Source organism: Oncorhynchus tshawytscha, unplaced genomic scaffold (assembly GCF_018296145.1).
Source record: "Oncorhynchus tshawytscha isolate Ot180627B unplaced genomic scaffold, Otsh_v2.0 Un_contig_9034_pilon_pilon, whole genome shotgun sequence".
NCBI lineage: Eukaryota > Metazoa > Chordata > Actinopteri > Salmoniformes > Salmonidae > Oncorhynchus > Oncorhynchus tshawytscha.
The window spans coordinates 1-27,003 of record NW_024608484.1 but is presented as its reverse complement, the minus strand read 5'-3'; the positions used below and the strand labels follow the sequence as shown (position 1 = coordinate 27,003).

Here is a 27,003-nt window from a genome sequence, read left to right as displayed (position 1 = left end):
GAGGAAGAGAGAGGGAGGAGGGGAGAAGGAAAAGGGAGGAGGGGAGGGAAAAGGGGAAGGAAAGGGGAGGAGGAAGGGGAGGAGGGAGGAAAGAGGAGAGGGGAGGAGGGGAGGAAAGAGTGGAGAGGAGGAGGAGGGAGGGGAGGAGGAGGAAAGAGTGGAGGGAGGAGGAGGAGGAGGAGGGGAGGGGAGGAGGGGAGGAGGAGGAGAGGAAAGAGTGGTTAGGAGAGGGAGGAGGAGAGAGGAGGAGGGGATGAAATAGGAGAGAGAGGAAGGGAGGAGAGAGGGAGGAGGGGAGGAAATAGGAGAGAGAGGAAGAGGAGAGGAGGGGAGGAGGGAGAGGGAGGAGGGGAGGAGAGACTGACAAGTCATGGTATATTATCCATAGAAATTGTTCGCAGGAATAGAAGAGTTCCCCCAAGTCAGCTGTTGTTTCCTGGGGAGGGTTTAAAAAGAAGGACAGTCTCCCAGGAGACTCAAGTATGGGTAGCGGCAGCCCAATATGGCGACCGGAGTATGGAGAAGTGGGTGTGTGTTTGAAAAAGCGAATCAGCTAAATGGCAGATTTGTTGTCGCTGCAGACTCTTTCACGTAGCTGATTGGTCTGCACCACCTGAGGTGCTTTCTACTGGGTATTAGGATGGCGGCGCCAGAGGTAGCTAACGTGGCACCTATTCCCCTTCGATTTTAATTCAAGTAGAATGGCAGCCGACACAATAAATATCTACTATTGATAACTATCTAGATGTCACCTTGATACATTACATACAGTCTACTACTCAATGGGGGAGGATACGAACACCAACAACACCAGGACACAGTGGCTTTGGCTCGGGAGGAGGATAGGAGGAGGAGACTCGGGAGGAGGATAGGAGGAGGCTCGGGAGGAAGCTAGGAGGAGGAGGCTCGGGAGGAGGATAGGAGGAGGAGGCTCGGGAGGAGGATAGGAGGAGGAGGCTCGGGAGGAGGATACGAACACCAACAACACCAGGACACAGTGACCTTGGCTCGGGAGGAGGCTAGGTGGAGGAGGCTCGGGAGGAGGATAGGAGGAGGAGGCTCGGGAGGAGGATAGGAGGAGGAGGCTCGGGAGGAGGATACGAACACCAACAACACCAGGACACAGTGGCCTTGGCTCGGGAGGAGGATAGGAGGAGGAGGCTCGGGAGGAGTAGGCTCGGGAGGAGGATAGGAGGAGGAGGCTCGGGAGGAGGATACGAACACCAACAACACCAGGACACAGCTCGGCTTAACAAGCATTACTGTCCGGCCAATATAAGGGTGCCAATATCAGGGTGCCAATATAGGGCTCCCCCTTCCACGTGTCCACTAACTTTCCACGCGCCCACTACCTTTCCCTTCCACGTGCCCACTACCTTTCCCTTTCCACGTGCCCACTACCTTTCCACGCGCCCACTACCTTTCCCTTCCACGCGCCCACTACCTTCCCCTTTCCACGTGCCCACTACCTTTCCCTTCCACGCGCTCACACTACCTTTCCCTTCCACGTGCCCACTACCTTTCCCTTCCACGTGCCCACTACCTTTCCCTTCCACGTGCCCACTACCTTTCCCTTCCACGTGCCCACTACCTTTCCCTTCCACGTGCCCACCCTTCCACCTTTCCCTTCCACGTGCCCACTACCTTTCCCTTCCACGTGCCCACTACCTTTCCCTTCCACGTGCCCACTACCTTTCCCTTCCACGTGCCCACTACCTTTCCCTTCCACGTGCCCACTACCTTTCCCTTCCACGTGCCCACTACCTTTCCCTTCCACGTGCCCACTACCTTTCCCTTCCACGTGCCCACTACCTTTCCCTTCCACGTGCCCACTACCCCCTTCCACGTGCCCACTACCTTTCCCTTCCACGTGCCCACTACCTTTCCCCTTCCACGTGCCCACTACCTTTCCCTTCCACGTGCCCACTACCTTTCCCTTCCACGTGCCCACTACCTTTCCCTTCCACGTGCCCCTTACCTTTCCCTTCCACGTGCCCACTACCTTTCCCTTCCACGTGCCCACTACCTTTCCCTTCCACGTGCCCACTACCTTTCCCTTCCACGTGCCCACTACCCTTCCACGTGCCCACTACCTTTCCCTTCCACGTGCCCACTACCTTTCCCTTCCACGTGCCCACTACCTTTTCCACGTGCCTTCCACGTGCCCACTACCTTTCCCTTCCACGTGCCCACTACCTTTCCCTTCCACGTGCCCACCACCTTTCCCTTCCACGTGCCCACTACCTTTCCCTTCCACGTGCCCACTACCTTTCCCTTCCACGTGCCCACTACCTTTCCCTTCCACGTGCCCACTACCTTTCCCTTCCACGTGCCCACTACCTTTCCACGCGCCCACTACCTTTCCACGTGCCCACTACCTTTCCACGTGCCCACCTTCTTTCCACGCGCCCACTACCTTTACCTTCCACATGCCCACTACCTTTCCCCTTCCACGTGCCCACTACCTTTCCCTTTCCACGCGCCCACTACCTTTCCACGTGCCCACTACCTTTCCCTTCCACGTGCCCACTACCTTTCCCTTTCCACGTGCCCACTACCTTTCCCTTCCACGCGCCCACTACCTTTCCCTTCCACGTGCCCACTACCTTTCCACCACGCCCACTACCTTCCCCTTTCCCACTACCTTTCCCTTCCACGTGCCCACTACCTTTCCCTTCCACGTGCCCACTACCTTTCCCTTTCCACGTGCCCACTACCTTCCCCTTTCCACGTGCCCACTACCTTCCCCTTTCCACGTGCCCACTACCTTCCCCTTTCCACGTGCCCACCACCTTCCCCTTTCCACGTGCCCACCCCTTCCCCTTTCCACGTGCCCACTACGTGCCCACCACCTTCCCCCCACTTTCCACGTGCCCACCACCTTTCCCTTCCACGTGCCCACCACCTTTCCCCTTTCCCTTCCACGTGCCCACCACCTTTCCCTTCCACGTGCCCACCACCTTTCCCTTCCACGCGCCCACCACCTTTCCCTTCCACGCGCCCACCACCTTTCCCTTCCACGTGCCCACCACCTTCCCCTTCACGCGCCCACTACCTTTCCCTTCCACGCGCCCACTACCTTTCCCTTCCACGTGCCCACTACCTTTCCCTTCCACGTGCCCCTTACCTTTCCCTTCCACGTGCCCACTACCTTTACCTTCCACGTGTCCATTACCTTTCCCTTCCACGTGCCCACTACCTTTCCCTTCCACGTGCCCACTACCCTTCCACGTGCCCACTACCTTTCCCTTCCACGTGCCCACCTTTCCCTTCCACGTGCCCACTACCTTTCCCTTCCACGTGCCCACTACCTTTCCCTTCCACGTGCCCACTACCTTTGCCCTTTTCCCTTCCACGTGCCCACTACCTTTCCCTTCCACGTGCCCACTCCTTTCCCTTCCACGTGCCCACTACCTTTCCCTTCCACGTGCCCACTACCTTTCCCTTCCACACGCCCACTACCTTCCCCTTCCACGTACCACCCCACCTTTCCACGTGCCCACTACCTTTCCACGTGCCCACCCTTTCCACGTGCCCACTACTTTCCACGTGCCCACTACCTTTCCACGTGCCCACCACCTTTCCACGTGCCCACCACCTTTCCACGTGCCCACTACCTTTCCACGTGCCCACTACCTTTCCACGTGCCCACTACCTTTCCACGTGCCCACCACCTTTCCACGTGCCCACCACCTTTCCACGTGCCCACTACCTTTCCACGTGCCCACTCCTTTCCACGCGCCCACTACCTTTCCCTTCCACGCCCCACTACCTTTCCCTTCCACGTGCCCACTACCTTTCCCTTCCACGTGCCCACCCTTCCACGTACTACCTTTCCCTTCCACGTGCCCACTACCTTTACCTTCCACGTGCCCATTACCTTTCCCTTCCACGTGCCCACTACCTTTCCCTTCCACGTGCCCACTACCCCCTTCCAAGTGCCAACTACCTTTCCCTTCCACGTGCCCACTACCTTTCCCTTCCACGTGCCCACTACCCTTCCACGTGCCCACTACCTTTCCCTTCCACGTGCCCACTACCTTTCCCTTCCACGTGCCCACTTACCTTTCCCTTCCACGTGCCCACTACCTTTCCCTTCCACGTTTCCCTTCCACGTGCCCACTACCTTTCCCTTCCACGTGCCCACTACCCTTCCAAGTGCCAACTACCTTTCCCTTCCACACTACCTTTCCCTTCCACGTGCCCACTACCCTTCCACGTGCCCACTACCCTTCCACCCACTACCTTTCCACGTGCCCACTACCTTTCCCCTTCCACGTGCCCACTACCTTTCCCACTCCACGTGCCCACTACCTTTCCCTTCCACGTGCCCACTACCTTTCCCTTCCACGCGCCCACTACCTTTCCCTTCCACACCTTTCCCTTCCACGCCCACTACCATTCCCTTCCACGCGCCCACTACCATTCCCTTCCACGTGCCCACTCCCCCTTTCCACTTTTCCACGTGCCCACTCCCTTTCCCTTCCACGCGCCCACCCCTTTCCCTTCCACGTGCCCACTACCTTTCCCTTCCACGTGCCCACTCCCTTTCCCTTCCACGTGCCCACTACCTTTCCCTTCCACGTGCCCACTACCTTTACCTTCCACGTGCCCATTACCTTTCCCTTCCACGTGCCCACTACCTTTCCCTTCCACGTGCCCACTACCTTTCCCTTCCACGTGCCCACTACCTTTCCCTTCCACGTGCCCACTACCTTTCCCTTCCACGTGCCCACTACCCTTCCACGTGCCCACTACCTTTCCCTTCCACGTGCCCACTACCCTTCCAAGTGCCAACTACCTTTCCCTTCCACGTGCCCACTACCTTTCCCTTCCACGTGCCCACTACCCTTCCACGTGCCCACTACCTTTCCCGTCCACGTGCCCACTACCTTCCCTTTCCACGTGCCCACTACCTTTCCCTTCCACGTGCCCACTACCTTTCCCTTCCACGTGCCCACTACCTTTCCGCTTCCACGCGCCCACTACCATTCCCTTCCACGCGCCCACTACCTTTCCCTTCCACGCGCCCACTACCTTCCACGCGCCCACTACCTTTCCCTTCCACGCGCCCACTACCTTTCCACGCGCCCACTACCTTTCCACCACGCGCCCACTACCTTTCCACGCGCCCACTACCTTTCCACGCGCCCACTACCTTTCCACGCGCCCACTCCACGCGCCCACTACCTTTCCACATGCCCACTACCTTTCCACGTGCCCACTACCTTTCCCTTCCACGTGCCCACTACCTTTCCACGTGCCCACTACCTTTCCACGTGCCCACTACCTTTCCACGCGCCCACTACCTTTCCACGCGCCCACTACCTTTCCCTTTCCACGCGCCCACTACCTTTCCCTTTCCACGTGCCCACTACCTTTCCACGCGCCCACTCCCACGCGCCCACTTTCCACGCGCCCACCACCTTTCCACGCGCCCACTACCTTTCCCTTTCCACGCGCCCACTACCTTTCCCTTTCCACGCGCCCACTACCTTTCCCTTTCCACGCGCCCACTACCTTTCCACGCGCCCACTACCTTTCCACTCGCCCTGTCGCCCTTTGAATCCTGTAATACTATATACACAGCCTCAGGACTTCCTCAGGACTTCGGCAGAAACCGTCCACTGCCCTCTGAGCCGTCTGGTCGGTCTAATGGAAATATGCTGACTCAAACTAGGTGACCATGGAGACCGCTGCTAGGCTACGCCTCATTATTTATCAACTTCCTGTTCTTCCTAATGAATATTCAACATGTTTATACCAGGGTTCGAAAACCCAAACATCCTCAACTTTTACATTAATTGGGACATTCATGTTTATGGAAACTTCATTATTACGTCACCATGGTGATGAGAGGCCCCACCCCGCGGTCACATTATGCTAATTCCCTCGACGCTAGCTGCCCCAGTTGGAGAGAGAGATGGATGGAGAACAGCATCAGTGTTATCAAAAAGAAAAGCCGCCCTGCGTTTCTAAATGTGGGATGTGCTCTATATGCATGATGAGCAGGCCACAGCGGGAGATAGATGGAGAGAGGAGAGGGAGGAGAGAGGAGAGAGAGGAGAGAGGAGAGAGAGAGAGAGAGAGAGAGAGGAGAGAGAGGAGAGAGAGAGATGAGGAGAGAGAGAGAGGAGGGAGATGGAGGAGAGATGTGGGATGTGCTCTATATGCATGATGAGCAGGCCACAGAGGGAGATAGATGGAGAGAGAGGAGAGAGGAGAGAGGAGAGGGAGATGGAGGAGAGAGGAGAGAGAGGAGAGGGAGATGGAGGAGAGAGAGGAGAGTGGAGAGAGAGGAGAGAGAGATGGAGGAGAGAGGAGAGAGATGGAGGAGAGAGAAGAGAGAGAGGGAGATGGAGGAGAGAGATGGAGGAGAGAGAGGAGGAGAGAGGGAGATGGAGGAGAGGAGAGAGGAGAGGGAGATGGAGGAGAGAGGAGAGAGGAGGAGAGAGAGAGGATAGAGGAGGGGAGATGGAGGAGAGAGGAGAGAGGAGAGGGAGATGGAGGAGAGAGGAGAGAGAGAGAGAGGAGAGGAGATGGAGGAGAGATGTGGGATGTGAGATGCATGATGAGCAGGCCACAGAGGGAGATAGATGGAGAGAGGAGAGAGGAGGGAGATGGAGGAGAGAGGATAGAGGAGGGAGATGGAGAGGAGAGAGAGAGAGAGGAGAGGGAGAGAGAGGAGGAGGAGAGAGGAGAGAGGAGAGGAGATGGAGGAGAGGAGATGGAGGAGGAGAGAGGAGAGAGAGAGAGGAGAGGGAGATGGAGGAGAGAGAGATGGAGATGGAGGAGAGATGGAGGAGAGGGAGATGGAGGAGAGATGTGGGATGTGCTCTATATGCATGATGAGCAGGCCACAGCGGGAGATAGATGGAGAGAGAGGAGAGGGAGAGGGAGAGGAGAGAGAGAGAGAGAGAGAGAGAAGAGAGGAGAGGGAGAAGAGAGGAGAGAGGAGAGAGAGAAGAGAGGAGAGGAGAGAGGAGAGAGGAGAGAGGAGAGAGAGAGAGATGGAGAGAAAGAGAGAGAGGGAGAGATGGAGTGAGAGAGAAAGAGCTAGGAGAGCCACAGCGATAAGGAGACAAAGGGAGAGAGAGAGAGCTAGAAGGAGAGCTAGAAGGAGAGCCACAGCGATAAGGAGATGGAGCTAGAAGGAGAGAGAGAGAGAGAGAGAACCAGAGGGAGAACCACAGCAAGAGAGTGACGGAGAGAGAGAGAGCTAGAAGGAGAGCCACAGCGATAGGGAGATGGAGAGGGAGAGAGAGAGAAAGAGAGAGAGCCAGAGGGAGAACCACAGCAAGAGAGAGACGGGGAGAGAGAGAGAGAGAGAGAGAGAGAGAGAGAGAGAGAGCTAGAAGGAGAGCCACAGCAAGAGGGAGACAGAGAGAGAGAGCTAGAAGGAGAGCCACAGCAAGAGGGAGAGAGAGAGAGCTAGAGGGAGAACCACAGCAAGAGGGAGACAGAGAGAGAGAGAGAGCTAGAAGGAGAGCCACAGTGAGACAGTGAAGGGTAGTAATGGGAGAGAGAGAGAGAGAGAGAGAGAGACAATGAAGGGTAGTAATGGGAGAGAGAGAGAGCTAGAGCCACAGCGAGACAGTGAAGGGTAGTGATGGGAGTTCCCCTCCCAACCTGAACGGTAGTTAATACCACACTGCTGGGGTTCACTAGCTGGCCTGCAGTACTGTTCTGTTTTCACAGTCTCTTTCCTCGCCCTCTAAAATGCAGGCTGTTTGAAAAGCCATCCACTATTAAAAACAGTCACTTAGCGTTCCGTTGGGTAACAGTTGGCTACTCTTTGACAGAGGAGAGAGAAGCCAGTGTTGACACACTGTGACAGGTGGCTACTCTTTGACAGAGGAGAGAGAAGCCAGTGTTGACACACTGTGACAGGTGGCTACTCTTTGACAGAGGAGAGAGAAGCCAGTGTTGACACACTGTGACAGGTGGCTACTCTTTGACAGAGGAGAGAGAAGCCAGTGTTGACACACTGTGACAGGTGGCTACTCTTTGACAGAGGAGAGAAGCCAGTGTTGACACACTGTGACAGGTGGCTACTCTTTGACAGAGGAGAGAGAAGCCAGTGTTGACACACTGTGACAGGTGGCTACTCTTTGACAGAGGAGAGAGAAGCCAGTGTTGACACACTGTGACAGGTGGTAAAATGCTCTGGCGATCCACCATCTTTGAATGGTGGCGTATTGGTGCTGGGCTGGAACATAAAAACAAAAGTACCGCACTTTGTCCCCAGGACCAGGAATGAAGACTACGCCTCGTGTCCCCTATTCTCCCTGATTCGTTGTGTCATAGCCCAGCAAGAGGAAGACATTGAGGGACCTTGCGGGAGGCCTGATGCATCATGGTACTGAACTTAATAAATAGGTATTTTGGCATCGGTCTCCTAAAGGACAGCTCATACAAGGGCCAGTACAAATGACAAAATGGCGTCTGTTTGGCGTCCTCACTGTTCCCCCGCTCAGTTCTGTTTGGCGAGCTCTGTTCTACCACTCAACGCTGGGCGCCAGGTGATTCACGCAGGCTGTCAGGTGAGCGGGCTGCTGTCACACGAAGGATGCTCCCGCCCCTCTGCCCGCCAGGCTGCCACACGCCAGATGTCTCCTCGGTAACGGTGTGAACGGAAGCATGATAGGGAAAACTCCCAATAAATGTGTCATACATGAACGACCAGGGAGCATCACAGGGGAGCAGGGAGCATCACAGGGGACCAGGGAGCATCACAGGGGACCAGGGAGCATCACAGGGGAGCAGGGAGCATCACAGGGGAGCAGGGAGCATCACAGGGGAGCAGGGAGCATCACAGGGGAGCAGGGAGCATCACAGGGAATAGGGGAATAAGGTGTTAGATACAGGGGGCAGGGAGCACTAAGGACAGGACATCCAAACAGGGAGAAGGGCATCCAAACAGGGGAGAAGGGCATCCAAACAGGGGAGAAGGGCATCCAAACAGGGGAGCAGGGCATCCAAACAGGGGAGAAGGGCATCCAAACAGGGGAGAAGGGCATCCAAACAGGGGAGAAGGGCATCCAAACAGGGGAGAAGGACATCCAAACGGTGGAGAAGGACATCCAAACGGTGGAGAAGGGCATCCAAACAGGGGAGAAGGGCATCCAAACAGGGGAGAAGGACATCCAAACAGACCATGAATCACCTGGTGCAATTTGGGACAAAGAGGCCTGAGTGGTTAGTGTTTGGACACACTAGTTAGCTAAGAGGTGCATTAGATGATAGGTCCACTAAGGACTGAATAAGGTGATAGAACCACTAAGGACTGAATAAGGTGTTAGATACAGTAGGTCCACTAAGGACTGAATAAGGTGATAGATACAGTAGGTCCACTAAGGACTGAATAAGGTGATAGATACAGTAGAACCACTAAGGACTGAATAAGGTGATAGATACAGTAGAACCACTAAGGACTGAATAAGGTGATAGATACAGTAGGACCACTAAGGACTGAATAAGGTGTTAGAACCACTAAGGACTGAATAAGGTGATAGATACAGTAGGTCCACTAAGGACTGAATAAGGTGTTAGATACAGTAGGTCCACTAAGGACTGAATAAGGTGATAGATACAGTAGGTCCACTAAGGACTGAATAAGGTGATAGATACAGTAGGTCCACTAAGGACTGAATAAGGTGATAGATACAGTAGGTCCACTAAGGACTGAATAAGGTGATAGATACAGTAGGTCCACTAAGGACTGAATAAGGTGATAGATACAGTAGGACCACTAAGGACTGAATAAGGTGATAGATACAGTAGGACCACTAAGGACTGAATAAGGTGATAGATACAGTAGGACCACTAAGGACTGAATAAGGTGATAGATACAGTAGGACCACTAAGGACTGAATAAGGTGATAGATACAGTAGGACCACTAAGGACTGAATAAGGTGATAGATACAGTAGGACCACTAAGGACTGAATAAGGTGTTAGATACACTAAGGACTGAATAAGGTGTTAGATACAGTAGGACCACTAAGGACTGAATAAGGTGATAGATACAGTAGGTCCACTAAGGACTGAATAAGGTGTTAGATACAGTAGGACCACTAAGGACTGAATAAGGTGTTAGATACAGTAGGACTGAATAAGGACTGAATAAGGACTGAATAAGGTGAGATACAGTAGGTCCACTAAGGACTGAATAAGGTGTTAGATACAGTAGGACCACTAAGGACTGAATAAGGTGAATAGATACAGTAGGGTGATAGACTAAGGACTGAATAAGGTGTTAGATACAGTAGATCCACTAAGGACTGAATAAGGTGTTAGATACAGTAGGACCACTAAGGACTGAATAAGGTGATAGATACAGTAGGACCACTAAGGACTGAATAAGGTGTTAGATACAGTAGGTGATAGATACAGTAGGACACTAAGGACTGAATAAGGTGATAGATACAGTAGGTCCACTAAGGACTGAATAAGGTGATAGATACAGTAGGACCACTAAGGACTGAATAAGGTGATAGATACAGTAGGACCACTATAGGACTGACTGATAAGGTGATAGATACAGTAGGACCACTAAGGACTGAATAAGGTGATAGATACAGTAGGTCCACTAAGGACTGAATAAGGTGTTAGATACAGTAGGACCACTAAGGACTGAATAAGGTGTTAGATACAGTAGGACCACTAAGGACTGAATAAGGTGATACAGTAGGACCACTAGACTGAATAAGGTGATAGATACAGTAGGACACTAAGGACTGAATAAGGTGTTAGATACAGTAGGACCACTAAGGACTGAATAAGGTGATAGATACAGTAGGACCACTAAGGACTGAATAAGGTGACTGAATAAGGTGATAGATACAGTAGGTCCACTAAGGACTGAATAAGGTGATAGATACAGTAGGACCACTAAGGACTGAATAAGGTGATAGATACAGTAGGACCACTAAGGACTGAATAAGGTGATAGATACACTAGGGACTGAATAAGGTGATGAATACAGGTGACTAGGACTGAATAAGGTGTTAGATACAGTAGGACCACTATACAGTAGGACCACTAAGGACTGAATAAGGTGATAGATACACTAAGGACTGAATAAGGTGATAGATACAGTAGGACCACTAAGGACTGAATAAGGTGTTAGATACAGTAGGACCACTAAGGACTGAATAAGGTGATAGATACAGTAGGACCACTAAGGACTGAATAAGGTGATAGATACAGTAGGACCACTAAGGACTGAATAAGGTGATAGATACAGTAGGACCACTAAGGACTGAATAAGGTGATAGATACAGTAGGACCACTAAGGACTGAATAAGGTGTTAGATACAGTAAGGACTGAATAAGGTGATAGATACAGTAGGACCACTAAGGACTGAATAAGGTGATAGATACAGTAGGACCACTAAGGACTGAATAAGGTGTTAGATACAGTAAGGACGGAATAAGGTGTTAGATATAGTAGGACCACTAAGGACTGAATAAGGTGATAGATACAGTAGGACCACTAAGGACTGAATAAGGTGATAGATACAGTAGGATCACTATGGACTGAATAAGGTGTTAGAACCACTAAGGACTGAATAAGGTGATAGATACAGTAGGACCACTAAGGACTGAATAAGGTGTTAGATACAGTAGGACCACTAAGGACTGAATAAGGTGATAGATACAGTAGGACCACTAAGGACTGAATAAGGTGTTAGATACAGTAGGACCACTAAATAAGGTGATAGACTGAATAAGGTGAATAAGATACAGTAGGACCACTAAGGACTGAATAAGGTGATAGATACAGTAGGACCACTAAGGACTGAATAAGGTGATAGATACAGTAGGACCACTAGGACCACTAAGGACTGAATAAGGTGATAGATACAGTAGGACCACTAAGGACTGAATAAGGTGATAGATACAGTAGGACCACTAAGGACTGAATAAGGTGTTAGATACAGTGAATAAGGACCACTAAGGACTGAATAAGGTGATAGATGAATAGGTGATAGATAAGGGACTGGACTGAATAAGGTGATAGATACAGTAGGACCACTAAGGACTGAATAAGGTGGACCACTAAGGACTGAATAAGGTGATAGATACAGTAGGACCACTAAGGACTGAATAAGGTGATAGATACAGTAGGACCACTAAGGACTGAATAAGGTGAATATAAGGTGATAGATACAGTAGGACCACTAAGGACTGAATAAGGTGATAGATACAGTAGGACCACTAAGGACTGAATAAGGTGAATAAGGTAGATACAGTAGGACCACTAAGGACTGAATAAGGTGATAGATACAGTAGGACCACTAAGGACTGAATAAGGTGAATAAGATTAGATAAGGACTGAATAAGGTGATAGATACTAAGGACTGAATAAGGTGATAGATACAGTAGGACCACTAAGGACTGAATAAGGTGATAGATACAGTAGGACCAGATACAGTAGGACCAAGGACTGAATAAGGTGATAGATACAGTAGGACCACTAAGGACTGAATAAGGTGTTAGAACCATAGATACAGAAGGACCACTAAGGACTGAATAAGGTGATAGATACAGTAGGACCACTAAGGACTGAATAAGGTGAATAAGGACTGAATAAGATGATAGATACAGTAGGACCACTAAGGACTGAATAAGGTGATAGATACAGTAGGACCACTAAGGACTGAATAAGGTGATAGATACAGTAGGACCACTAAGGACTGATATAGGACCACTAAGGACTGAATAAGGTGATAGATACAGTAGGACCACTAAGGACTGAATAAGGTGATAGATACAGTAGGACCAGTAAGGACTGAATAAGGTGATAGATACAGTAGGACCACTAAGGACTGAATAAGGTGTTAGATACAGTAAGGACTGAATAAGGTGTTAGATACAGTAAGGACTGAATAAGGTGTTAGATACAGTAAGGACTGAATAAGGTGTTAGATACAGTAAGGACTGAATAAGGTGTTAGATACAGTAAGGACTGAATAAGGTGTTAGATCCACTAAGGACTGAATAAGGTGATAGATACAGTAGGTCCACTAAGGACTGGATAATGTTCCCATAGATGATGAGTTTTACAGAAAAAGACAGACTGAAAAGTAAAGGAAATGGCCAGGAAAAGGAAATGGCCAGGCGGTGACGTAAAGACCAGGTCCAACTGGCTGCTCTGTCCTGTGTGAATACTGCCATACGCAATCACAGAGCACCTCAAACAAAACACACAAACCACTGTTCATTCAGACCGAGCCAATCCATTCAGTTTAATTACAGCCTGGATGAAATAGACTTCACAAGGGGCTCAGGGGCTCCGAGAGGGGGGGGTGGTGTGTGTGTGTGTGTGTGTGTCCTCTCCCTGCGTATGTCTCCTGTCCCTGCCTCCGTACCCCAAAATGAAGACCAGGGGAATATAAATCTGAGCCGAAACAAAAAGGGTGACATTTCATTAAGGAGGGAGCTGGTAAGAGTACAAATCACACAAAGGCCAGGTGGGGGGTGGGGAGGGGGAGCAGAGGATACCTGCAACATTCTGAAACCCTTTAACCAATCACACCAAGGCCAGGGGGAGCAGAGGATACCGCAACATTCTGAAACCCTTCAACCAATCACACCAAGGCCAGGGGGAGAGGATACCGCAACATTCTGAAACCCTTTAACCAATCACACAAGGCCAGGCCAGGGGGGGGGGGAGCAGAGGATACCGCAACATTCTGAAACCCTTTAACCAATCACACCAAGGCCAGGGGGTGGGGGGGAGGGATACCGGAAACCCTTTAACCAATCACACCAAGGCCAGGGGGGGAGCAGAGGATACCGCAACATTCTGAAACCCTCAGATTAAATGAGATGAACAGTCACTGTGCTAGCCTAGCGCTGCTAAGGCCTGGGGACTAAATAAGATGAACAGTCACTGTGCTAGCCTAGCGCTGCTATAGCCTGGGTCCTCTGACTAAATAAGATGAACAGTCACTGTGCTAGCCTAGCGCTGCTATAGCCTGGGTCCTCTGACTAAATGAGATGAACAGTCACTGTGCTAGCCTAGCGCTGCTATAGCCTGGGTCCTCTGACTAAATGAGATGAACAGTCACTGTGCTAGCCTAGCACAGACTAGATAGAGAGGCCTGATCAGAGGAGAGAAGCCTTGTTACAACACCTAGACATGACTAGAGAGAGAGAGGCCTGATCAGAGGAGAGAAGCCCTGTTACAACACCTAGACATGACTAGAGAGAGAATAGGTGCTAGCCTAGACAGACTAGAGAGAGGCCTGATCAGAGGAGAGAAGCCCTGTTACAACACTTAGACATGACTAGAGAGAGGCCTGATCAGAGGAGAGAAGCCCTGTTACAACACCTAGACATGACTAGAGAGAGAGAGGCCTGATCAGAGGAGAGAAGCCCTGTTACAACACCTAGACATGACTAGAGAGAGAGAGGCCTGATCAGAGGAGAGAAGCCCTGTTACAACACCTAGACATGACTAGAGAGAGGCCTGATCAGAGGAGAGAAGCCCTGTTACAACACCTAGACATGACTAGAGAGAGAGAGGCCTGATCAGAGGAGAGAAGCCCTGTTACAACACCTAGACATGACTAGAGAGAGAGAGGCCTGATCAGAGGAGAGAAGCCCTGGTACAGCATCAGGTGGTTCAGGAGAGTTGGGTCCTACCTTGGAAGTTACCAGCGGAGAGGTACAGCCAGGTGAGTGCGGGGATGAAGAGCAGGGCGAGGGAGGCAGCGAGGAACTTCCTGCGCCCGCGACACATTCCCAGCATCCTCTGTGGCGATGGCCCAGAACGAGAGGCGGAGCAACCTCTGAAGTCTGACCTCTATGTGGGTAGCAGCTGTTGGCCGGGGGGGGGCATGATACTGTCTGAGGGGAGAGGAGAGGAGAGGAGAGGACAGGAGGGGAAGAGAGAGGACAGGAGAGGAGAGAGGACAGGAGAAGGAGGAGGACAGGAGAGGAGAGAGAGGACAGGAGGGGAAGAGAGAGGACAGGAGGGGAAGAGAGAGGACAGGAGATGAGAGGGACAGGAGATGAGAGAGGACAGGAGAGGAGAGAGGGACAGGAGAGGAGAGGACAGGAGATGAGAGAGGACAGGAGATGAGAGAGGACAGGAGAGGAGAGAGGACAGGAGAGGAGAGAGGACAGGAGAGGAGAGAGGACAGGAGAGGAGAGAGGACAGGAGAGGAGAGAGAGGACAGGAGGGAAGAGAGAGGAGGGAGGGGAGAGAGGGGGAGGAGGAGAGACAGGAGAGGAGAGAGGACAGGAGATGAGAGAGGACAGGAGATGAGAGGACAGGACAGGAGATGAGAGAGGACAGGAGAGGAGAGAGGACAGGAGATGAGAGAGGACAGGAGAGGAGAGGACAGGAGATGAGAGGACAGGAAAGGAGAGAGGACAGGAGAGGAGAGGACAGGAAAGGAGAGGACAGGAAAGGAGAGGACAGGAAAGGAGAGGACAGGAAAGGAGAGAGGACAGGAGGGGAGTGAGAAGAGGAGGGGAGAGATGGGAAGAGAGAGGACAGGAGACGAGAGAGGAAAGAGGACAGGAGAGGAGAGATAAGAGAGGAGGGGGAGAGAGAGGTGAGGAGGGGGAGAGAGGGGAGAAAGAGGAATGGAGGGGGAGAGAGGTGAGGAGGGGGAGAGGGAAAGGGGGGAGAGAGGAATGGAGGGGGAGAGGAGGGGAGAGACAGGACAGGTTAGATCATAACAGGGAGTATAAAAATTATTTTCAATGATGATTGTTTTGCCCCAAAGATCAGAATTCATATGGGGTAAAGGCATACATAATTATAGTGAATGTTTCAAAAGGAACTTTTCCACTGAAGCTACTTCCGAGAAGATCCTGTTAAAGTCTCTAGACCCTGTTAAAGTCTCTAGACCCTGTTAAAGTCTCTAGACCCTGTTAAAGTCTCTAGACCCTGTCTCTAGACCCTGTTAAAGTCTCTAGACCCTGTCTCTAGACCCTGTTAAAGTCTCTAGACCCTGTCTCTAGACCCTGTTAAAGTCTCTAGACCCTGTCTCTAGACCCTGTTAAAGTCTCTAGACCCTGTTAGTCTCTAGACCCTGTTAGTCTCTAGATCCTGTTAGTCTCTAGATCCTGTTAGTCTCTAGATCCTGTTAGAGTCTCTAGACCCTGTTAAAGTCTCTAGACCCTGTTAAAGTCTCTAGAGGTGTCCAAGTTGTGTCCCGAATTCCTGTCAGACCAATATATGAATCACAAATTCAGGGGGAAAAAGTTCAGCAGTTTGAATGAATTAGACTCACAGATGTGTTTGTTCTCTTTCTCCCAGATATCACACACACACACACGAGCCCATATCTGGTAGAGATGACCCCCTCCACTTTAGCCGCTATATTTCAGTCGATTCTCTCTGTAACGTAGAGCCAAAGCCTCTATTTATGATACAATAAATCCTCTTTCCATTACAAAACACATTTGTCCGATTAGCCACATGACCCCAGTCAATGTTTAATCTCCACCAGGGTTTAGTTGGATCGGTCTGCGGCTGCAGAACGACGGGGCCGCAGAACGACGGAGCTGCAGAACGACGGGGCTGCAGAACGACGAGGCTGCAGAACGACGAGGCTGCAGAACGACGAGGCTGCAGAACGACGAGGCTGCAGAACGACGAGGCTGCAGAACGACGAGGCTGCAGAACAGACGAGGCTGCAGAACGACGAGGCTGCAGAACGAGGGCTGCAGAACGACGAGGCTGCAGAACGAGGGCTGCAGAACGACGAGGCTGCAGAACGACGGGGCTGCAGAACGACGGGCTGCAGAACGACGAGGCTGCAGAACGACGAGGCTGCAGAACGACGAGGCTGCAGAACGACGAGGCTGAGATGGGGGAGGCTGGGGTTAAAGCTAGATATATGTTTCAATCTGAGATGGGGGGTGGGGTTAAAGCTAATATATGTTTCAATCTGAGATGGGGGCTGTGGGGTATGTTTCTAACAAAATGTTTCTAACAAAATGATTTCAGAACAATCTGAGATGGGGGGATGTTAAATCCTCTTGTGCTTTTTGAGGTGGAACGACTTGAGGGAAGTCATTCTAGTCATTTCACTGGGAAAAACCTCGTCATGAATATTCATATACACGTTCAACTTTGAGAAAGCCAAACGTTGTTTGTCATATGGAGTTGAAGTCGGAAGTTTACCTACGCCTTAGCCAAATACATTTAAACTGTTTTTCACAATTCCTGACATTTAATCCTAGTAAACATTCCCTGTCTTAGGTCAGTTAGGATCACCACTTTATTTTAAGAATGTGAAATGTCAGAATAATAGTAGAGAGAATGATTTATTTCAGCTTTTATTTCTTTCATCACATTCCCAGTGGGTCTGAAGTTTACAGACACTCAATTAGTATTTGGTAGCATTGCCTTTAAATTGTTTTACTTGGGTCAAACATTTTGGGTAGCCTTCCACAAGCTTCATGCAATAAGTTGGGTGAATTTTGGCCCATTCCTCCTGACAGAGCTGGTGTAACTGAGTCAGGTTTGTAGGCCTCCTTGCTCGCACACGCTTTTTCAGTTCTGCCCACAAATGTTCTATAGGATTGAGGTCAGGGCTTTGTGATGGCCACTCCAATACCTTGACTTTGTTGTCCTTAAGCCGTTTTGCCACAACTTTGGAAGTATGCTTGGGGTCATTGTCCATTTGGAAGACCCATTTGCGACCAAGCTTTAACTTCCTGACTGATGTCTTGAGATGTTACTTCAATATATCCAAATAATTTTCCTACCTCATGATGCTATCTATTTTGTGAAGTGCACCAGTCCCTCCTGCAGCAAAGCACCCCCACAACATGATGCTGCCACCCCTGTGCTTCATGGTTGGGATGGTGTTCTTCGGCTTGCAAGCCTCCCCCTTTTTTCCTCCAAACATAACGATGGTCATTATGGCCAAACAGTTCTATTTTTGTTTAGTCAGACCAGAGGACAATTCTCCAAAACGTACGATCTTTGTCTCTACGTGCAGTTGCAAACCGTAGTCTGGCTTTTTTATGGCGGTTTTGTAGCAGTGGCTTCTTCCTTGCTGAGAGGCCTTTCAGGTTATGTCGATATAGGACTCGTTTTACTGTGGATATAGATACTTTTGTACCTGTTTCCTCCAGCATCTTCACAAGGTCCTTTGCTGTTGTTCTGGGATTGAGTTGCACTTTTCGCACCAAAGTACGTTCATCTCTAGGAGACAGAACGCGTCTCCTTCCTGAGCAGTATGATGGCTGCGTGGTCCCATGGTGTTTATACTTGCGTACTATTGTTTGTTGTCTTGACAGATTTCTTTTGACTTTCCCATGATGTCAAGCAAAGAGGCACTGAGTTTGAAGGTAGGTCTTGAAATACATCCGCAGGTACACCTCCAATTGACTCAAATGATGTCAAATAGCCTCTCAGAAGCTTCTAAAGACATGACATCATTTTCTGGAATTTTCCAAGCTGTTTAAAGGCACAGTCAACTTAGTGTATGTAAACTTCTGACCCACTGGAATTGTGATACGGTGAATTATAAGTGAAATAATCTGTCTGTAAACAATTGTTGGAATAATGACTTGTGTCATGCACAAAGTAGATGTCCTAACCGACTTGCCAAAACTATAGTTTGTTAACAAGAAATGTGTGGAGTGGTTGAAAAACGAGTTTTAATGACTCCAACCTAAGTGTATGTCAACTTCAGACTTCAACTGTAGGTTTAGGGTACGGTAGGAAGCCTAAATATTGTCTGTTCTGTTGAGCATAACATTAGTTTTGTGGAGGTGACCTTTGCACCCAGCTGTGTCTGGGAAACATGACAGGGAGGAGGGAGAGTGGTTGGATCACACCCAGTCCCACAGCTGGACCAGAGGGACTTCCTGGCCCCTGTGGGTCCCCAATCTGTTTATCCCTGGCTCTCTCAAAGCTAACATCCCTAGCTGTCTCTGTCCCTAGCTGTCTCTGTCCCTAGCTAACATCCCTAGCTGTCTCTAGCTGTCTCTGCCTCTAGCTGTCTCTGTCCCTAGCTGTCTCTGTCCCTAGCTGTCTCTCTCACAGCTAACATCCCTAGCTCTCTGTCCCTAGCTGTCTCTCTCACAGCTGTCATCCCTAGCTGTCTCTGTCCCTAGCTGTCTCTCTCACAGCTAACATCCCTAGCTGTCTCTGTCCCTAGCTGTCTCTGTCCCTAGCTGTCTCTGTCCCTAGCTGTCTCTCCCTAGCTGTCTCTGTCCCTAGCTGTCTCTGTCTCTAGCTGTCTCTCTCCCTACAGCTAACATCCCTAGCTGTCTCTGTCCCTAGCTGTCTCTGTCCCTAGCTGTCTCTGTCCCTAGCTGTCTCTGTCTCTCAGCTAACTGTCCCTAGCTGTCTCTGTCCCCCTAGCTGTCTGTCTGCTGTCTCTGTCCCTAGCTGTCTCTGTCCCTCTAGCTGTCTCTGTCCCTAGCTGTCTCTGCTGTCTCTAGCTGGCTCTGTCCCTAGCTGTCCCTAGCTGTCTCTGTCCCTAGCTGTCTCTAGCTGTCTCTCCCTAGCTGTCTGTCTCCTAGCTGTCTCTGTCCCTAGCTGTCCCTAGCTGTCTGTCTGTCCCTAGCTGTCCCTAGCTGTCTGTCTGTCCCTAGCTGTCCCCAGCTGTCTGTCTGTCTGTCCCCTAGCTGTCTCTGTCCCTAGCTGTCTGTCTGCTGTCTCTGTCCCTAGCTGTCTGTCTAGCTGTCTCTGTCCCTAGCTGTCTGTCTGTCTGTCTGTCCCTAGCTGTCTCTAGCTGTCTCTGTCCCTAGCTGTCTCTAGCTGTCTCTGTCCCTAGCTGTCTCTAGCTGTCTCTGTCCCTAGCTGTCTCTAGCTGTCTCTGTCCCTAGCTGTCTCTGTCCCTAACTGTCTGTCTGTCTGCCTCTCCCTAGCGGTCTGTCTGTCTCTCCCTAGCTGGCTGTCTGTCTCTCTCTCCCTAGCTGTCTGTCTGTCTCTCCCTCTAGCTGGCTGTCTGTCTGTCTCACCCTCTAGCTGGCTGTCTGTCTGTCTCACCCTCTAGCTGGCTGTCTGTCTCTCTCTCCCTCTAGCTGGCTGTCTGTATCTCTCTCCCTCTAGCTGGCTGTCTGTCTCTCCTCCCTCTAGCTGGCTGTCTGTCTCTCCCTCTCCTGTCTCTAGCTGGCTGTCTGTCTCTCCCCCTCTAGCTGGCTGTCTGTCTCTCCCTCTAGCTGGCTGTCTGTCTCTCCCTCTAGCTGGCTGTCTGTCTCTCCCTCTAGCTGGCTGTCTGTCTCTCCCTCTAGCTGGCTGTCTGTCTCTCCCTCTAGCTGGCTGTCTGTCTCTCCCTCTAGCTGGCTGTCTGAACACTAGATTACATTAATGTGTATTAGACCTGCTGGTTGGGATACACCCCGTGTCCAGGGCAGTGAGAGATAAGCCCCTCCAGCTGGTTGGGATACACCCCGTGTCCAGGGCAGTGAGAGATAAGCCCCTCCAGCTGGTTGGGATACACCTCGTGTCCAGGGCAGTGAGAGATAAGCCCCTCCAGCTGGTTGGGATACACCCGTGTCCAGGGCAGTGAGAGATAAGCCCCTCCAGCTGGTTGGGATACACCCCGTGTCCAGGGCAGTGAGAGATAAGCCCCTCCAGCTGGTTGGGATACACCCCGTGTCCAGGGCAGTGAGAGATAAGCCCCTCCAGCTGGTTGGGATACACCCCGTGTCCAGGGCAGTGAGAGATAAGCCCCTCCAGCTGGTTGGGATACACCCCGTGTCCAGGGCAGTGAGAGATAAGCCCCTCCAGCTGGTTGGGATACACCCCGTGTCCAGGGCAGTGAGAGATAAGCCCCTCCAGCTGGTTGGGATACACCCCGTGTCCAGGGCAGTTGGTTCTTCCATAATGATTATCTGTTATTTATGTACTGATGAAGGAAAATGTCCCTTTCACTTCCTAATGGGGCTTTATGGAACAGATGGACAGACGGGCCTCGGCACTATTCCCTATATAGTGGGCTTTATGGAACAGATGGACAGACGGGCCTCGGCACTATTCCCTATATAGTGGGCTTTATGGAACAGATGGACAGACGGGCCTCGGCACTATTCCCTATATAGTGGGCTTTATGGAACAGATGGACAGACGGGCCTCGGCACTATTCCCTATATAGTGGGCTTTATGGAACAGATGGACAGACGGGCCTCGGCACTATTCCCTATATAGTGGGCTTTATGGAACAGATGGACAGACTATTCCCTATATGGGCTTTATGGAACAGATGGACAGACGGGCCTCGGCACTATTCCCTATATAGTGGGCTTTATGGAACAGATGGACAGACGGGCCTCGGCACTATTCCCTATATAGTGGGCTTTATGGAACAGATGGACAGACGGGCCTCGGCACTATTCCCTATATAGTGGGCTTTATGGAACAGATGGACAGACGGGCCTCGGCACTATTCCCTATATAGTGGGCTTTATGGAACAGATGGACAGACGGGCCTCGGCACTATTCCCTATATAGTGGGCTTTATGGAACAGATGGACAGACGGGCCTCGGCACTATTCCCTATATAGTGGGCTTTATGGAACAGATGGACAGACGGGCCTCACTATTCCCTATATAGTGGGCTTTACAGATGGATTCCACTATTCCCTATAGTGGGCTTTATGGAACAGATGGACAGACGGGCCTCGGCACTATTCCCTATATAGTGGGCTTTATGGAACAGATGGACAGACGGGCCTCGGCACTATTCCCTATATAGTGGGCTTTATGGAACAGATGGACAGACGGGCCTCGGCACTATTCCCTATATAGTGGGCTTTATGGAACAGATGGACAGACGGGCCTCGGCACTATTCCCTATATAGTGGGCTTTATGGAACAGATGGACAGACGGGCCTCGGCACTATTCCCTATATAGTGGGCTTTATGGAACAGATGGACAGACGGGCCTCGGCACTATTCCCTATATAGTGGGCTTTATGGAACAGATGGACAGACAGGGGCCTCGGCACTATTCCCTATATAGTGGGCTTTATGGAACAGATGGACAGACGGGCCTCGGCACTATTCCCTATATAGTGGGCTTTATGGAACAGATGGACAGACGGGCCTCGGGGGACTATTCCCTATATAGTGGGCTTTATGGAACAGATGGACAGACGGGCCTCGGCACTTCCCTATATAGTGGGCTTTATGGATTCCCTATATAGTGGGCTTTATGGAACAGATGGACAGACGGGCCTATTCCCTATATAGTGCACTATTCCCTATATAGTGGGCTTTATGGAACAGATGGACAGACGGGCCTCGGCACTATTCCCTATATAGTGGGCTTTATGGAACAGATGGACAGACGGGCCTCGGCACTATTCCCTATATAGTGGGCTTTATGGAACAGATGGACAGACCAGAGCCTCGGCACCCCTATATAGTGTTATGGAACAGATGGACACTTTATGGAACAGATGGACAGACGGGCCTCGGCACTATTCCCTATATAGTGGGCTTTATGGAACAGATGGACAGACGGGCCTCGGCAGGGGATTGAAACATAAAATAAACAACAGACGAGAATGAATTCTCTCTGAACAACAAAAACTATCAATCTGAACGCAGGAGGAGAGCAGAACAGGAAGTCTGTACATTCATCACAGGAGACAGTGGGGTGTGTTCCAAATGGCATCAAATTCCCTATATAGTGCACTACTTTAGACCAGAGCCCTATTCCCTATATAGTGCACTGCTTTAGACCAGAGCCCTATTCCCTATATAGTACACTACTTTAGACCAGAGCCCTATTCCCTATATAGTGCACTACTTTAGACCAGAGCCCTATTCCCTATATAGTACACTACTTTAGACCAGAGCCCTATTCCCTATATAGTGCACTACTTTAGACCAGAGCCCTATTCCCTATATAGTACACTACTTTAGACCAGAGCCCTATTCCCTATATAGTGCACTACTTTAGACCAGAGACCTATTCCCTATATAGTGCACTACTTTAGACCAGAGACCTATTCCCTATATAGTACACTACTTTAGACCAGAGCCCTATTCCCTATATAGAGCACTACTATAGACCAGAGCCCTATTCCCTATAAAGTACACTACTTTAGACCAGAGCCCTATTCCCTATATAGTACACTACTTTCCCAGACCAGAGCCCTATTCCTGTCTATATAGTACACTACTTTAGACCAGAGCCCTATTCCCTATATAGTGGTACTACTTTAGACCAGAGCCCTATTCCCTATATAGTGCACTAGTATAGACCAGGGCCCTATTCCCTATATAGTACACTACTTTAGACCAGAGCCCTATTCCCTATATAGTGCACTACTTTAGACCAGAGAAACAGAAAACTATGAAAATGTTTTCCCTCACTACTGTAAGCCACTCTGAATAAAAACGTCTGCTAAATGATGAATCTATACGGAACCAAAACATAACGTGTTGTCCATCCTCTCAGTAACATCTAAATGAACAACGTCACAACATGAAAAGTGTTGTCCCTCCATGAGCTCTTATCCCAGAAAATGTTTCCTCCCCTCTCAGTAACCGGTTTTCCTCTGAGCTGAAATAAATTATCCCAGAAAATGTTTTCCCCAGTCATGTAACATCCATAGATGAGGTCACAAGAAGCTGATTTCTGTCTGTAATAACGCCCTTTTTGTGGGGGAAATACCTCATTCTGATTGGCCTATGCCTTCTCAGGCCCACCTATGGCTGTCCCCCTCTCAGTAACAGTCATGTGACATCCATCCTCTCAGATGAACAACGGTCAGTAAATGAATGTAGTAACAACAGTGGTCTGAACAACGTTTCCTCCTCTCAGTAACAACTGTTGTCCCTCCTCTCAGGAACATCTAAATGAACAACGTGTTGTCCCTACTCTCAGTAACATCTAAATGAACAACGTGTTGTCCCTCCTCTCAGTAACAACGTGTTGTCCCTCCTCTCAGTAACAACGTGTTGTCCCTCCTCTCAGTAACATCTAAATGTGTTGTCCTCCTCTCAGTAACAACGTGTTGTCCCTCCTCCAGTAACAACGTGTTGTCCCTCCCTCAGTAACAACGTGTTGTCCCTCCTCTCAGTAACAAATGTGTTGTCCCTCCTCTCAGTAACAACGTGTTGTCCCTCCTCTCAGTAACAACGTGTTGTCCCTCCTCTCAGTAACAACGTGTTGTCCCTCCTCTCAGTAACAACGTGTTGTCCCCTCCTCTCAGTAACAACGTGTTGTCCCTCCTCCAACGTCCCTCAGTAACAACGTGTTGTCCCTCCTCTCAGTAACAACGTGTTGTCCCTCCTCTCAGTAACAACGTGTTGTCCCTCCTCTAACAACGTGTAACAACAGTAACAACGTGTTGTCCCTCCTCTCAGTAACAACGTGTTGTCCCTCCTCTCAGTAACAACGTGTTGTCCCTCCTCTCAGTAACAACGTGTTGTCCCTCCTCTCAGTAACAGTGTTGTCCCTCCTCTCAAACAACGTGTTGTCCCTCCTCTCAGTAACAACGTGTTGTCCCTCCTCTCAGTAACAACTAAATGAACAACGTGTTGTCCCTCCTCTCAGTAACAACGTGTTGTCCCTCCTCTCAGTAACAACGTGTTGTCCCTCCTCTCAGTAACAACGTGTTGTCCCTCCTCTCAGTAACAACGTGTTGTCCCTCCTCTCAGTAACAACGTGTTGTCCCTCCCTCAGTAACAACGTGTTGTCCCTCCTCTCAGTAACAACGTGTTGTCCCCCTCCTCTCAGTAACAACGTAGTAACAACGTGTTGTCCCTCCTCAGTAACAACGTGTCCCTCCTCTCAGTAACAACGTGTTGTCCCTCCTCTCAGTAACAACGTGTTGTCCCTCCTCTCAGTAACAACGTGTTGTCCCTCCTCTCAGTAACAACGTGTTGTCCCTCCTCTCAGTAACAACGTGTTGTCCCTCCTCTCAGTAACAACGTAGTAACAACGTGTTGTCCCTCCTCTCAGTAACAACGTGTTGTCCCTCCTCTCAGTAACAACGTGTTGTCCCTCCCTCAAACAACGTGTTGTCCCTCCTCTCAGTAACAACGTGTTGTCCCCTCTCAGTAACAACGTGTTGTCCCTCCTCTCAGTAACAACGTGTTGTCCCTCCTCTCAGTAACAACGTGTTGTCCCTCCTCTCAGTAACAACGTGTTGTCCCTCCCTCAGTAACAACGTGTTGTCCCTCCTCTCAGTAACAACGTGTTGTCCCTCCTCTCAGTAACAACGTGTTGTCCCTCCTCTCAGTAACAACGTGTTGTCCCTCCTCTCAGTAACAACGTGTTGTCCCTCCTCCTCAGTAACAACGTGTTGTCCCTCCTCTCAGTAACAACGTGTTGTCCCTCCTCTCAGTAACAACGTGTTGTCCCTCCTCAGTAACAACGTGTTGTCCCTCCTCTCAGTCCCTGTTGTCCCTCCTCTCAGTAACAACGTGTTGTCCCTCCTCTCAGTCAGTAACAACGTGTTGTCCCTCCTCTCAGTAACAACGTGTTGTCCCTCCTCTCAGTAACAACGTGTTGTCCCTCCCTCAGTAACAACGTGTTGTCCCTCCTCTCAGTAACAACGTGTTGTCCCTCCTCTCAGTAACAACGTGTTGTCCCTCCTCTCAGTAACAGTAACAACGTGTTGTCCCTCCTCTCAGTAACAAGTAACAACGTGTTGTCCTCCTCTCAGTAACAACGTGTTGTCCCTCCTCTCAGTAACAACGTGTTGTCCCTCCCCTCAGTAACAACGTGTTGTCCCTCCTCTCAGTAACAACGTGTTGTCCCTCCCCTCAGTAACAACGTCCCTCCCTCAGTAACAACGTGTTGTCCCTCCTCTCAGTAACAACGTGTTGTCCCTCCTCTCAGTAACATCTAAATGAACAACGTGTTGTCCCTCCTCTCAGTAACAACGTGTTGTCCCTCCTCTCAGTAACAACGTGTTGTCCCTCCTCTCAGTAACAACGTGTTGTCCCTCCTCTCAGTAACAACGTGTTGTCCCTCTCTCAGTAACAACGTGTTGTCCCTCCTCTCAGTAACAACGTGTTGTCCCTCCCTCTCAGTAAACAACGTGTTGTCCCTCCTCTCAGTAACAACGTGTTGTCCCTCCTCTCAGTAACAACGTGTTGTCCCTCCCCTCAGTAACAACGTGTTGTCCCTCCCCTCAGTAACAACGTGTTGTCCCTCCTCTCAGTAACAACGTGTTGTCCCTCCCCTCAGTAACAACGTGTTGTCCCTCCTCTCAGTAACAACGTGTTGTCCCTCCCTCAGTAACAACGTGTTGTCCCTCCTCTCAGTAACAACGTGTTGTCCCTCCTCTCAGTAACAACGTGTTGTCCCTCCTCTCAGTAACAACGTGTTGTCCCTGTCCCTCCTCCTCAGTAACAGTCCTCTCAGTAACAACGTGTTGTCCCTCCCTCAGTAACAAAATGTGTTGTCCCTCCCCTCAGTAACAACGTGTTGTCCCTCCCTCAGTAACAACGTGTTGTCCCTCCCCTCAGTAACAACGTGTTGTCCCTCCCCTCAGTAACAACGTCCCTCCCCTCAGTAACAACGTGTTGTCCCTCTCCTCTCAGTAACAACGTGTTGTCCCTCCTCTCAGTAACAACGTGTTGTCCCTCCTCTCAGTAACAACTGTTGTCCCTCCCTCAGTAACAACGTGTTGTCCCCCCTCAGTAACAACGTGTTGTCCCTCCTCTCAGTAACAACGTGTTGTCCCTCCCCTCAGTAACAACGTGTTGTCCCTCCTCTCAGTAACAACGTGTTGTCCCTCCTCTCAGTAACAACGTGTTGTCCCAACGTGTTGTCCTCCCCAGTAACAACGTGTTGTCCCTCCTCTCAGTAACAACGTGTTGTCCCTCCCCTCAGTAACAACGTGTTGTCCCTCCTCTCAGTAACAACGTGTTGTCCCTCCTCTCAGTAACAACGTGTTGTCCCTCCTCCTCAGTAACAACGTGTTGTCCCTCCTCTCAGTAACAACGTGTTGTCCCTCCTCTCAGTAACAACGTGTTGTCCCTCCTCTCAGTAACAACGTGTTGTCCCTCCTCTCAGTAACAACGTGTTGTCCCTCCTCTCAGTAACAA

At 50.5% G+C, this 27,003-nt stretch overlaps 1 protein-coding gene across 1 annotated transcript in view; it reads right to left on the bottom strand.

Annotated features, from left to right (window-relative positions):
- The window catches only part of LOC121843563 (LARGE xylosyl- and glucuronyltransferase 1-like), a 31,425-nt gene extending 16,559 nt beyond the window's left edge, over positions 1-14,866 (bottom strand). Inside the window, exon 1 of the mRNA XM_042313283.1 lies at positions 14,655-14,866. Within this exon, the coding sequence (XP_042169217.1) occupies positions 14,655-14,760 (106 nt within the window). The 5' untranslated portion in view covers positions 14,761-14,866. The remainder of the gene's footprint in view (positions 1-14,654) is intronic.
- Positions 14,867-27,003: the final 12,137 nt, after the last annotated feature.